Raw genomic sequence first — 14467 nt, 5'->3', positions numbered from 1 at the left:
TGCTTTTAAACTCTAATCTGTTGAAGGGCAAGGTGCCTCCAAGTTCTGAAAATCATGAGAAATTAACCCTTAAAATCAATACTTGTTAACAGTTTTCTTTGTTTCTTGTAAATTCTCCTGAGCATCTATACCAGTACTTGAAATACATATACCAAATTTCTTGCCTTGTGGAAGCTTCTTTCTGTTCTCCTGTTCCTTCTCTTCGTTTCTTCTTCCTAAGTTAGAAAATGTGTTTTAGGTTTACTTGGTAAGAAACTATTGGGAGGAAGGGACCTCCTGCCCTATGTATCACAGTAAGTTAGCTAGGGAGACAACTGCCTCAAACTTGCTGTTAGTGAAAGATACTCCAGACTTTTTTGTCTGTGAATATAAAAATCTACTAAGAAATGGAAATACTTAAAACTTTCTGTGAGGCGAAGAACTTCAGTAGGTATTGCAATAAAAAGTTGAAGGTTAGTGAGCTTATATTGTTTCTATAGACTAAAGGGAGAGAAGAGCAGAAGACAGAAGTAAACCATCATCCATTTGTGTGTCCGACACATGGAATTTGCAAACCATCCAATATTAAGATAGGCTTTATACAACTTGAAGGGACAATTTGCTAATAAAGAGTCAACAGAACCCCATAAATAGATTAATTTAATTGCTTGAAGTGTTTTTATGTGTTAGTTCTGATTGAGAAAGGATTTTAGTATTGTGCCTAATAATACTAGTTTGTAAGGTTGTGGTGGGCTGACCCTGGCTGGAGGCCAGGTGCCCCCCAAAGCCGCTCTGTCACTGCCTTCCTTAGCTGGGCAGGGGAGAGAAAATATAATGAAAGGCTCGTGGGTCGAGATAAGGGCAGGGAGAGATCACTCACCAATTACCATCATGGGCAAAACAGGCTCAACTTGGGGAAATTAGTTTAATTTATTATCAATCAAATCAGAGCAGGATAATGAGAAAAAACCCCAAATCTTAAATCACCTCCCCCATCCCTCCCTTCTTCCTGGGCTTAACTTCACTCCTGATTTCTCTACCTCCTCCCCCCCAGCAGCACAGGGGGACGGGGAATGGGGGTTGTGGTCAGTTCATCACACATTGTCTCTGCTGCTCCTTCCTCCTCAGGGGGAGGAATCTTCACACTCTGGCCCTGCTCCAGCCCGGAGTCCCTCCCACAGGAGACAGTCCTCCACCAACTTCTCCAACGTGAGTCCTTCCCATGGGCTGCAGTTCTTCATCAACTGCTCCAGTGTGGTTCTCTTCCTACTATCTACTGTATATCACGTCCGTCTTCTGTATGATTGTTTTAGTTAGAATTCTTGCAAACTGTGAGCTGTGGAGACACAGCTCCAGAAAGTGATAAACAAAGAAATGGCATTCTAATGCAATTTATTGTTGTCATTCTAGGCTACTCTTTCATTATATGCATCTCTGGCAGTATTTATTATCATAAACACTCAAATCCTTTCCAGATTTTTCCACATCTTTTTTTGTCTTGTTAGAAAATAAGACTTATTTTGGAATGTTGGTGATCATTAACTCGCAAAAGGACGAAACAGGGAAGATAGGGGATTCTAGGGACAGAAAGAGAAAATGAAGAATTTGTGAGAACTCTTATATTGATTAGTTTCTTCCTCCAAAGGTACACTTTTTAATTAGGAAGTTTAAATACTTTTCTCAGTTTTCAAGATTCAGACTGCTGCTCAAACTAAATATTAGACTGACTTAAAATCCATGTCATTATTTATTATTTTATTAAATCGCAGTTAACTGAAAGTATAGTAGATGTGCCATACTCGCTTGGCACATGTGGACTAATGTTTGGACTATTTCTACTTTAGGAAGTAGTTTGGTGCAAAAGGATCAAATATGTAGAGCGATGCAGTTGTTGCTGAGGAGCTAGCGCTGGTGTTACATGACATTTCAAAGGGTTTTGCTTTGGACTGGTTCTGATTCCATTCTGTGAACTAGAGGTCTGTTAGCAGGTGCAGCACATCTTCTGGTTTAGTTTCATCCCAAAGGAATACAATTTGTGCACTCTGTGATGTGTGACAGTGCAGTGAGTAGGAAAAAATGCACAAAAAGTGACTTACCTAGACAGAATAAATGAGGCAGTGTTAGGAAGCAGTAGGAGCTGCTTTTGGTCTAGGTCTCAGTCTTGCAATTAGGTTTGAACTTAGTATGTCTTTTTTTGTAGGTATTAAGATTCCTGATAATAATTTTTAAATGAATCAATACCTCTGAATGTTACTAACATCTCAGTAGTTACAAGAATGAAATTAGTCAGTTTTTTATAATGTTCAGTTTGAAAAGTCAGGAGTTGACAGCTCTTGTCAGCAAGCACTAATCGAAGACTACAGACTTCATTTTGATCTTTGAAACATGTAGCCCAGTCTAGATTAAATTAAATTAGAAGTATTTTATGGTTTTTGGCTAATTGGCGGGGGGAGCATAATTCATTTGTTTATGGACATATATTTGGAATTTTTTTTTTAATTTAGTAGTTCCTTGAGTCCTCATGTCCTGATCATAGTTGAATTATGATCTATTCAAGTTTTCATCTACAAGATTGGAGGCAATTGTATTGATGTCAACATTTTCTGCTCCTGATCATGGGAAACATAGGCACACTTAATTCTTTGTATGACTGTTTTTCAATTTGCTGCAGGACAATTGTTTGTACCAGCAGTTGAGGAAAATCTTGCGGTGTCACATCAACATACTGCAAACCAAATTAACACTGATTACTACTGACCACAAGTGAATTATTTCTGGATCAGAAAAATCTTACTGGACCTTTTACAGATTTTTCTCATTGTGGGAACTCTAGGCAGCATGTTAGCAATTGGCAGCATTGTAATATGCATGCTGAAATTTACTCCCACTACTGTTGAAGAGCAACGCAGTAAAATAAAAAATCAATGGCTACCAGCATCTTTCCCACATGAAAAAGTTACATCAATGATAATTCCAGGTTTTTGAGACAGAAATATATTGTTGCAGAAAGCCTTCTTTTTGATGATGAAATAGCTGGAATGTCAATTGTTATGCAATAAAATAACTGCCTAAAAACTTTCCCTTCAGATACAAATACTGTAGCTATTTTCCCAGGCAATGAATTGTTGGATCTAGCATGCAAGAGCTCAGGAGTTGGTGCTTTGGTTATGCATTCAGGTATGTTTTACTTGCAGCTAAGTTGTGTTCTGAGGATTTCAATATGGTGTACAGTAGGAAAAAGGGATAAAAATACTTCCTCTTCATTAAAACGCTTCCTTTTTTTTGCCTCTTATCTGAAGTTATAGCCAGGAACACTTCAAATAACTTTCTTAAATTGCAGTTATTACCGCCATGTGATTGAGTACTTGCTTCCATCTTTTCTTTAATGTAAGATCATTTGATGACAGACACACAGCATCTTGCTCTTGATTTATGAAAGCACAGTACTGCTATGGCCTTTCCCTGAACCCTTTGATACTGCACATAATATATTAAGAAAACTCAATTCTTTTTTAAAATGATAACCAGGCATCTGAGAGTAGAACAGAAGTAGAGTTTGTCTATAATGCAAAATAGTAGATTATTACGTTAGGCTTCCTGAGGAGCGAAAGACTAAAAAAATGTCTATTTATTGGATATTATGCTTCGTTAGCAATGTGGGGTTTTTAAAACAGCTTAAAGGGAGAAATAGAGCAAAGGTTTTAAAAGGTCATGAACATCTTGGAGAAGCTCCCAAATAACAGACTTGTTAACGGGAAACAAAGTACTTTTGTTACAGTTGTGTTGTAAAATAGTACTTTAAAACATTTGTGGGTTTTATTTGAAGGGGTGTATTGAAGTACTATTTTGCCCTGAATTCTTGAACTTGATGCTCTGATAAACATTGATACTTATGTCTTTAAAACATAAAAAATATTTGAAAATATTTTAAATGTGTATTGTTCTTTTCAACATTTTAGAGAATTGTTAGGATATGGAGAAGATGTAGTGTACAGTGTAGTATTTGAGGGTGGCAATTCCTAGCAAATCGATTGACCCACTGGGTTTAGAGATAGGAGGTTTGCTCTTACTTTCTGTCATCCTTCAAGGTGTCTGTAGAAGTGACATGTTTTTGAAAATAAGGCTGTAGGGAGACTTCAGTGTGTATTCCACAGCTCTCCTTTGTCAAAGTAGTCATAAGGGATGGCTAGAAGAGCTTGGCTTATTTAACCTCCCAACAGGAGGGCTGAGGAGAGGGTAGATAGACTAGCTCTGAATGTCTCTTAGGATTAATTTCTGAAAAGAAGATAAGAGAGTAGGGAAAATGTTGTTAAGTGCTTGCAGAGCATGTAGAGCAAAAACTAGGAGAACATTTTGAATTCTGGAACTGTGCAATTCAACAAGTGTCTAGAGTTTAGGATTTCCTCTCCTGCCTCCCAGTTCTGGGTTTTGTGAGGCGTATTAATAAATTTACAAAACGCAAGCATATATGCAAGACACTCTGCGGATACCAGTAGAATGCACTCATTAAGAGCAGATTCCTATGCACTACTGCATTTTTCTATAATGTGTTATTATAAGTTTGCTAATTGCTCTGATCGGGTGGCTCAGTAATATATGAACAAACATATTACTGTCGTGTTTTGCATTTCACCACAGTTCCGTATCTCTTGTAGTATGTAGTACTTGCAATATTATGTCATATAGGGCATATAATAAATATTGGTGAGCAGCATACAGTTTGAACTAAAAAGTATGTTCTCACTAAACCATACACTTAAGGCAAGGTTTAGTTATGCTTAGGTGAAATTCGGTGGAGTCCATTCTACAGGAAAACAAAGTAAACGCAGGTCTTCTAGGGGGTCTTAGAGGATGTGACCGAGCTGTGGCTCTGGAAATCTCATTTTAGCTGGGGATGATCTCTGCCATCCTGGGTGCCTACAGAGGTCCCCTTTGACCTTGTAGTCTATGAAAACTTAGCCCTTTTCTTTGTTTTCACACCGTACTGTTTTGTTTTTATCAATTGTGCATTTCTTTTATAGGCTTTGGTAGATTAATATGAAATTGCATGTAGTACAGAAAGATTTCAGATATTTGTTTCAGGTTAGCAATTCTCTTAATTATTTCTTAAAAATTCTTTTATTCTGATTGATCTTTTTCCTCTTTGGATATGCTATTCCCCAAGGTTTCTCACATGTTAATGTTTAGATTCCAGAACCAGAGTTTGATTTCAGTTCTGTTGATGATTTGTTGGGAAATTGAGCGTGTCACTAGCATCTTTGTACTTCAACTTGCATAAATAATACTAAATGATTTTAAAGGTACATATGAGGCTGTGTCAATGTCTTTTCAATTGGTCTGAAGATGTGGATCTAACCCTTTTATTCACACTTAGGGTTTTTTTTTGTGTAGAGTTTGCAATTATAGTCTGTGGGAGGTATTACTGTTCTCACTGTGGTGATACAGTAGATGGTATTTAGGGTAAAAATGTCTTATACAATATTTCACAAGTGATTCCATTTTTTGGTTTTGCCCTTTTAAAGTCAGCTCAGTTTTGAAAGTGGGGAGGGTAGTTTCTTGGTCTTCAAAAGTGATTAAATTATTTTATTTAGATTAAATTTGACTTATGACGTGTGTAAAGTGTTAATGTATGTGAAAGCATATGGGCACTGTAACTGTGGAAACAATAGTTTCAAGATAAAATAACCAGTGAATACAGTACAGGGTATGGATGCATTTGTAGGAGAGTTTTATGAGATACACAGACACAGTGTCCAAGTTACTTATCACTACCTTGACTAGCCATTCCCTGATGAGCTAGCCTGCACATGCCCTTTCGCTCTCCAAAGCTGACATCAGGTACTTTTTGCCTTTTTTCTGTCTTTGTACTGAAGGCAGAATAAATAAAATGAATAGGTCAGCCCAGTTCCACTAGGTTCAGAGTGAAAATACATAAAATGAGAAATGAAAAGCAACAGAGATACTCCTGTATTTTTTGGAAGAGGCTATTTTACCTGTGCAGTGTTTGTTAAGCATCTCCTTTATTAAATCAGAATTGATGCATTGATAGAGATGAATGGAAGAAAAGGTATATGCAAGGTATGTATTTTCGTGTTATAGAGGGAGTAGAGAAAGAGAGCAGGCTTATGAGAATGTCAAAAAGAAAAGATACCTTGCAGAAGGATCAGATTAGCTCAAAAAAAGAGTGCTTTTTCTGTATCATCACTCCTTTGATCTGCACAAAGGAAAGAGTTTGGGTTGTTTTGTTAAAGAGGAGATAAATGAGTATATGGTACAGCGACTTAGAGTATGTAATTTACTTCATACTTTTTGCATTGGAAAGTGTTGTTAGTATGTAAAATGAATACAACTTCAGCCTTTAGTGTGATGTAGACACTGATTATATTACTAACTATTTCTATCTCTGGCTCCTGTTGTGCATGGAATACATGGCCACATACAAATAACTGCAGGGTTTCTATGCTGGTAAAGACAAATGTTCTTGTAAAGATAGAGGTTAGTCCTTTTATCTTCCTAGCTGCAATCCCATAAGCAAACATGGTTTTACCATGAAGTGGTTACATTTTAGTGAAATACTAGATGTTCATCATACTGTTACTACGATTTGCCACTTCCACTAAAAACCTCTGGACTTCTTTGGTTTTGCAATAAATTGAAACTAACCAGAAGCATATTCGATAGATCGGGTTGAATTAGAACCATAAATCAGAAACACTGATGTTTTAGATGCAGATGAATATCCAAATGTGAGTTTTGGCATTGTTTCTTTTCAATTCAGGTCATTCACAATAGTATAAATATTTTTAAAAACAGTAGATCATTATTTTTTGATAGGGTTAATGCACTCCTGAGAGACACAGTTATTCTTTAGAGTGGTAGAGATGTTTTCTTTTGTGTATGAAGTACGGAGGTTTTATGTGTTTCTAGGTGCTATGCTTAACTGCCGTTAAAAAGGATTTAAAGTAAACTTGGCAACAAGCAGTGTGAACTTTATCTTACAGCTTTTCTAGAGAATAAATAATTTGTATGTTTAAACATGAATTTTATGTTAATGGCATTGGCTTATATGCATTCATCAAACGAAAATGTTTGGCATATGCATGGTGTAAGTGGAAAGGAAATAGGCCCTTGAGAGGTCAAGATGGTTTGTCTTGGGAGCTGCTGAACCCTCCAGCCTGACAGAGGCAAGGCTGCTGCAGCTCTGCGTCCCCAGGTCCAATAGGCACATGTGCACTTGTTCCCAATAGCCACGTGTGCACGCACACACACAGTACGTATGTTACGTGGTCATCAACAGAGATCAACACAGAAACCACAGTACTTGCACAAACACAAACTGCACCAATGGCCTGACCTTGTTTCACCTCTCTGGCTGATCAGGATGAAAGCCTGTTTGTGGAATACGTATATGTAAATATACATACCTACAATATGGATGCTTTCAGTAGCTGGTCTTTGACATTCAGTCTGTGCAGTCACTGGCCCTTGCATTCACGATCTCTGCAGTTGCTGGCATGCGAGCCTTGGCTTGCTGTGCAGCTCACAGCTCCATTCCAGTTGCTGGTGCTCAGCCCTGCTCCTGCACATGCTATGGATCCTCACAGTATCTTTAGACACTTGGTGTATCCAGCAGCTGACCCCTAGCCCCCCTGGCCTCCCTGTTGCCTGGCACACAGACACACACATGCAAATGGATCTTTCTGGTAGCTGGTGCAGATTTATACGCTACCAGTACCTGATTCTTATGCCCCAGAGGTGTACCTTGCTCTCCTGTAGCTAGGACCTCCTGCTTCCTCCAGTAACCAACTGTCAGGGCCCTGGTCTCTCTGGTGTCTGCCACAGACTTGTGGCTGCTCTGATACCTGGCTCCCAAGCCTCTTCTACGCTTAGTCCAGCTTGATGCTCATGAGCAAGTACACACACTTACACACACACACACAACATGCATGCACCCTGCTCTCCCCAGTTTCTGACACCAGACATGTGCACCTCTGACTTGTGTTTCCCCCTCCAGCTGCAGGCACTCAGACCTCCAAACGCACACAGGCACACAGAGTCCCCCCCCCAGGAGTTTAGAAATGGAGCGTAATGAGAAGGCAGGACAGACTGCAGTGATCGGTGCAGGGCATGGCCAGACAAGCGTCCTGACCAGCAATCTTTTAAATGACCAACTACTTTTTTCCCTTCCCTGTGCTTATCAATGGTTGTTCCTCCTCAAACCACTTTGATCCCTCTTTTCCTGACCTTTCATCTTCCTCTAAGCATCTCATAATAAGTTTTGTGCCATCCCAACATGCTCTTCCTCTGAGTCCTGTCCTGAGTCCCATGCCCCTGTAGGCAGTAACCCCCTGCCAGACTGTGAGTGGGGAGCCTCTCCCTTCTCTTTGGCTGGTGAGTGTCACACCTGGACAGGCTGATGGCTCCCCTGTGACAGCTCTGGGGGGTCATGGTGCTCAGTTTTCTCCAACCACCTTATTGGGGCTCCTCCTCTGTTACTGTTTTTCTGCACTGCTTTGTGGTTATGGAGATGAGTCTTTAATCACATAACTTAACAGTTGGTATAATGGAAAGGCGGGATCATTTACCTGCTAGTATTAAGTCATTTGTGTTGAAGTGCATTGGCATCACCAGTGCTTATGAGGTTAATTGTTGTAAGGGGATGTACTTTACATAGCGAGGAAGTTTAGATAAACTAGGAGATTAGGCTTTTCTAGCAGGATAATTTTTGCTTCAGTACAATTACCTAACCCAAAGGATTTAGACATTTATAAGGTGGTTGAGACCCTAATGATGCTGCAGTAGAGAATTGTACTTGTAAATGTAGTAAATCAATGGAATAAGATACTGCCTATATATTATGGGAGATATATATATATCTCCCACTTTTTACATGTATGAACCAGTGAATAAATTATGCAGTTTAGTTTATCAGAGGGCCATGTCCGAAGAGTGTTTTCTTGGCAACTACCCCAGAATGATAGCTTGTCTACTAGATGTCGGGATCTCCCACAACAGAAATTTCAAGTAACAAAAGGGCAAAGACATTTATGAAAAGATTTTCCTTTTCAGGAAGCTTATTTGATTTTTCAGGAAGAAAAAAATGCTAAGTCCATTTTGATTTTTTGTGTAAACCTGTGGAGTTTTTGTCATGATGTTAGTGTGACAGGTCAGAGCTGAACTCAGCAAAGTAAAGAGTGTTAGAACTCCTGCATAAGCTCTGTGTAACATGACTGTCAGTGGAAGCCTTTATAGAATAACCTACATTGTTTATAAGTCTTTCTTTACAGTATGGGATTTTATGATACGGTAAAGAAATGAGTATGATATATTGATTATATGGGACCTATGCAAAACATTTCACTTGAAGTGTATTACCTTTATATCTAATAGAGAACTAAGAAATCATGAGTTGGAAGAAGCACTTTCCCTAAATTGCAGGTCACCTTGTTTTGTCCCATCCTAAGTCATGTATTCTGCAGGGCTACTTGCCAGTAAAAAACAATGAAGAGCTAAGTAGTCATTCCTGAGTATTTTTTTTTTAAGATTAGTCAGCATTTAGGAAAAAAAGTGCGTATAATTCAAGTTTAATGTGGATATTTTTATTTTTCTTAAAGGAATTACCTACGGTTCTGCTTATTCATCAGATGGACGGGCATGAAGGTGCATGGACAATATTACCATTAATGAGAGAGTAAGTGTAATGAATGTGAGTTATTTTCAGAATTTTTTGCAAACAAGAATATAAAGTACTCAGGCCTCTTTTTTTCAGAAGCAAAGTTTTTGAATGGGAGTTGCAACCTTATCTTTTCACTTTCCTACTCTTTTTTTTTTTTTAGTTTTCCAGAGCACTTTTCTGTTAAATTTCATTAAATCAGAGAAAGGTACTTGAAATAAAAGAACAACAATAATATAACGTAACTGAGCAACTACCTTCTTCAAATTGTCATGGGTTTTAAAATTGTTAAGGAAGTAAACTATTCAAAAGAAATATCATTTCAAATGTGTGTTTTCCTGTTTGGTTCCCACTTCTCACAGTGTAAGGCGTGAGGTATTTCAGAACTTTTGACCTTTCAGATTACTTGGCTGAATGAAGTGGATAAATCATTCCTTAAAAATAGATGATAATACCTGTTTCAGATTTCTATCTTTTATTGCTTATAGTGTTTCTGAGAGGTGGTATGCCTCTATAGTGAAAAAGTGTAAGTTTTGACATCGTTTTAGAAGCTTGTATGGCTGGTTTTCACCTTAGTGTGGTCAGAGAAGACAGGTAATTTCAAGTATCTTTTCGTCTTAGATTATGCAGGTGGCTCCAAGGAAGCAATGACTCCTGCTTCAGAAAGTCCTAAAGCTTCATTGTACTGAAGGCTCTCCTTTGTCTAAAACTTGCATTTGAAAATGATGCCAGAGGCTCTGCAGCCTATTGAGGTTTAATTTAGTAAATATAATTTACTAGAGTTACTCAAAAGGATGTTTCTGTTTTGCTTTGAGGTTTTCGCATCGGATTGGTTACAGGACAGGATGCTTTTTCCTCTTCTGCTTTCCATGGCTTTCCCTGTGTGTAGAAACAGGAAAATAGTGCTTGTATAGTAGCTATCTTTGAGATATATGTAAACTGTGAAAAGAAGCAAAAGGAGAATTAAAGTAAATTGAAAAACTGGAAGATGATGTTCCAACTATCAATCATCTTTATTTTTCCTTCTTAGCTCCTATTTCAGTGACCTAGTGGTTCCTCTTCTGAATTATTTATGTCTTGCTGACAGGGTTTACAGATACAGCTCTTACAAGATAGCAAAACTCAGAAGCAAAAATACAAACGCTAGTTTGTGAGATAAAGCAGAAGCAAATTCTTCCAGAAATCAGAAGAGGAATCTTAAGTAGAGGATTTCCATCTTGAAGAGAATTCTGGAATATGAAGTTCCTTGTGTCTACTGTTTCACTTAATACTTTTGGCAGAATGAAGACATAGAGTAGTTTAGAAGCATGTAGATGTTGTGGGGCTTGTACTTTTTAGTTTTTTCAATGGATAGAAGAGGAGGAAGGAAGATTAAGGGATCAGCCCATTCTGCAGCAACTGATGATGCTAGGAATTGTGATATAAGATGCATTCTTATCTGAAAACTGCTTTCAGAAGAACGGCTTCCCTCAGTTCTGTGGTTGTCAGCATTTTTAAGTAGGCCTCTAAACAGTTATGACAATTCTTAAGTTTTAGTTCTTGGACACAGGTTAGTGTGGACAAAATACTTAATTTCAGAAGATGCAATGGTAAGGTATCAATGAATGTCTTATGACACAGGACCCTTACTGTCTCCAGAAGGCCCACGGCATTTCTTCTCAATAACCACGTTCATCAAGCAGAGAAGAAATCCCTTTTTTAAATTATTACCCTGAAACTGGATCTTACCTGAGTATCTCCAGTGGCTCCTTGACATCAGAACTCCAAATTTGTGTGCTATGAGGTCTACATAAGACTCTCTGCAAGCCTGAAATACTTAGCCTTGAAAATCATTCTGTTTGTCCATCAGTAGCTAAATGAACAGATCATTCTTTTTGGGAACTTGTATGTGCAATATTCACAAGATAGAGAAATTCTTTTTGTGTGGATCATTCTAGTGTTTTTCTCCTTGCCCCTCACCCACCTGCTTTTGCATAAATCCAGATATTTCTCTCCTAAAGTTCTAGCTGAGCACTAAAGTGTGAGACAAAACCCTTCAGTCTTCACAGAGCATTGAATACTGTACATATTCAAAAACATGAGGATGTCTGATACCCTTTCTGTACTTGTTTGGCAAGTTTTAGAAGGAACAGCTAGGAAGTGTCTTTCCCAGCTGATTGTACCCTGTTTGCTTGCCTGAATGGCAGAGAGTTCCCAGATTTCAGTGTTGAGTAGTGTCGTGGTTTAAAAAGTATATGCTTTTATTAACTAAAAGGATGAATGAATTGTGAGTTCTTCTGGCTATTATAGTTTAGCGGATTAAGTATCATAAGCAGAAAGCAGTGAATAATCAAATACCATTGCAAGACACAGAGGAGAGGTATCTTTATAGGAAGATGGCTTGTCCCAGATAAAAAAGACTGAACTAGTTTAGCACCTGGCACCCATCTGGTGCTTCTAGCATGTAATTTAAAGACCTGCAGATGCAGGTATCACATGTTCTAGCACAAAATATTTCTCAGGTAATGGGTTTGGTTTTGTTTGTTGTTTTTTGTTTGGTTTTTTTTTTCCTAGGCAAATATTGTTCCCTAAAACATAAATGATCCTATCACCCTTTTTTACTTATTTATGCTGACTTACATTTCTGCTGTTTATTTTCATTGCTGATTTTATCAGTAGACAAATCTGTAAAGGAAGAAATCTTTGATGTTCATAGATGCTAATTTTCTTATCCCTCTCTTCAGATGATTTCTTTAATTAAATCAATGTAAAAGCTATGCAAAAGAAACTGGACAAATAATGATTGGATTTTTTTCCATTAGGATGTCATGAATTAATAAGGTTTTGTTTTGTGAAGTAGTGAAAGAATTAAATTGGGAGGAGTAGAGAAATAAGGAATGGGAACTTTCTGAAGGAGTTGGGAATCCTGCACTGAGCTAGTGTTAGCTTTGGGGAAGGTAGGGGAGTCCCTGCAATCTGTACTGAAAAAGCTAATGAAGTTTTTAGGTTGGGGATGCTCCATGTCAAACAGCTGTGAGAAAAGCTGTCATTAGGCATTTTCATGATTGTTGCAATGGTGTTAGATGCCCAACAGTGGGGCTCCTTGGAAGAACATTAAGGTACAGAAGGGAGGGTAACTTAAACTGCTATCTATAAACCTCTGAATTCATAGGTGGCTATTAGACCTGTAGTACCTGTACATTTCTAAATGGATATTCTTTATCTATCTGTATTCCCTTCTTTCTGGGATAACTAGTGCTATATAAATAGATAGCAGCAGAGGCAATATCTTTATCCATTCACTGTAGTCCTTTGATATGTAATTCCAAGTTAGTAGTAAAAGTTTCTGTGTAAATGAATGATTGATTGCGAAGTACTTAGATTTGGGGAGTGTGGATTGAATCTATCATTCTGTTCATAAGCCAGTTTATTAGTAAAATGTTAATTTCTTTTGTTAGTTTCTCTGTTACCTATGGTAGAAACTCCTCCTGGATTTTCTTCTGTGAAGAAGACACAAGAATACAAGTTGTAAAGCTGCTAGAAACACTTGGAAGATTTGACGGGTCTAAGGTGAAATAAAAAATCAGATATTTAATTTTCTTTTGAATGCGCTTTAATGGGTTTTTAGATGAAACATGTGGAATCATTTTAAGTACAAAATTATAAATACAGGGTTTTATAATTCCTAGTTATGGAACAGTTTCTCTGGTCCAGAATTTAATTTTGTAACACTACCTGGATGGCTCAGAGCTCCAAACATTGGAAAAGATGTATCCAAACAGCTTAAAATAGGGGGATGGATTTCTGTTGCTGAGGCTGAGAGCGAGCAAGGTATTTAACATGAAGTAGTATGAGTGCCTGTCTAAGCTGTTGAAGAACTGTTAAAATTCAGCAGAGAAAAGATTCCTTCTGTGGATAACCTGAAAATGATGTGGCATCAGTAAAAAGATGAATATAGTCTGCTGTGTGGTCCCCTCTCCCCATTTTCCTGTCTGTCATCAGTTCTAATTATCATCAGACAGAATGACTGATCTTAGTTTGCTTAACTGTCTCTGATCTAATATAGTAGGGTATTTTATTTGCATTCTTTCTGAACTGTCTTGGTGATAAGATAGTTTTCTTTACCTGCTGGAAAAGAAACATCACCGGAAGACTTGCAGAACAAAAGAAAAATGCAAGGAACAAAGTAAATTTGGCAATGCAACTGACACGAAAGCTGTTAATGTTTAGAATTCACAGTGTTCAGAAAAAAATTCAGCTTGCTGTCCGTCCTTTGCCTGGAATAAAAGAAGCCAAAATCTCCTGTGCAAAATATGTTTTGCCTCTTTATTGTTACCTTGACTCAGTATTGAACTCTGCTTCAGGTCTCACGTGGCCTTGTCATGTTTTTTCTCACAATTCTTTTCTAAAATGGTAATAATAATAATTCAGAGATCTTACATTTTTAAATGCTCTGTCTCAAAATGGCTGACTGGATATATTCACGCCTTTGGAATATCCATTTATTTCTATTTCAGAAACACCTACTCCTAATTGATGTTCTCAGACTAGAAGCATAAACATTTTTGTTCTAGATGCTGCCCTTATGGCCAGTTTTAATTTTTCACATTACATGTAAATTCTATTACAGTAACAAATTATGTTCCAATCTGCATTAAAAGGAAAATAAAATGTTTTGCTTTTGTAATCGTCATCTTACTGTAACAGTCCATAACTGATTCCTTACATATAGTAGTAGTCCATCAGTCACAAAATATGAGGTGAGTTAGACCAGAATGAGCTTATTGATTATTCATTTTAAAATGTCAGCAGTCTGCATAATAAAAAGCTGGTATA

At 37.7% G+C, this 14467-nt stretch overlaps 1 protein-coding gene across 1 annotated transcript in view; it reads left to right on the top strand.

Moving 5' to 3' along the window:
- The window catches only part of B3GLCT (beta 3-glucosyltransferase), a 67613-nt gene that overhangs the window by 24285 nt on the left and 28861 nt on the right, over positions 1 to 14467 (top strand). The window contains exons 5-6 of the mRNA XM_054809294.1: positions 9594 to 9670; positions 13090 to 13201. Of these exons, the coding sequence (XP_054665269.1) occupies positions 9594 to 9670; positions 13090 to 13201 (189 nt within the window). The remainder of the gene's footprint in view (positions 1 to 9593; positions 9671 to 13089; positions 13202 to 14467) is intronic.

The sequence above is a fragment of the Grus americana genome, chromosome 1, assembly GCF_028858705.1.
Source record: "Grus americana isolate bGruAme1 chromosome 1, bGruAme1.mat, whole genome shotgun sequence".
NCBI classification, from domain to species: Eukaryota; Metazoa; Chordata; class Aves; order Gruiformes; family Gruidae; genus Grus; species Grus americana.
Note: the sequence above shows the minus strand (reverse complement) of the source record. Positions and strands in the feature narration are given on the sequence as shown.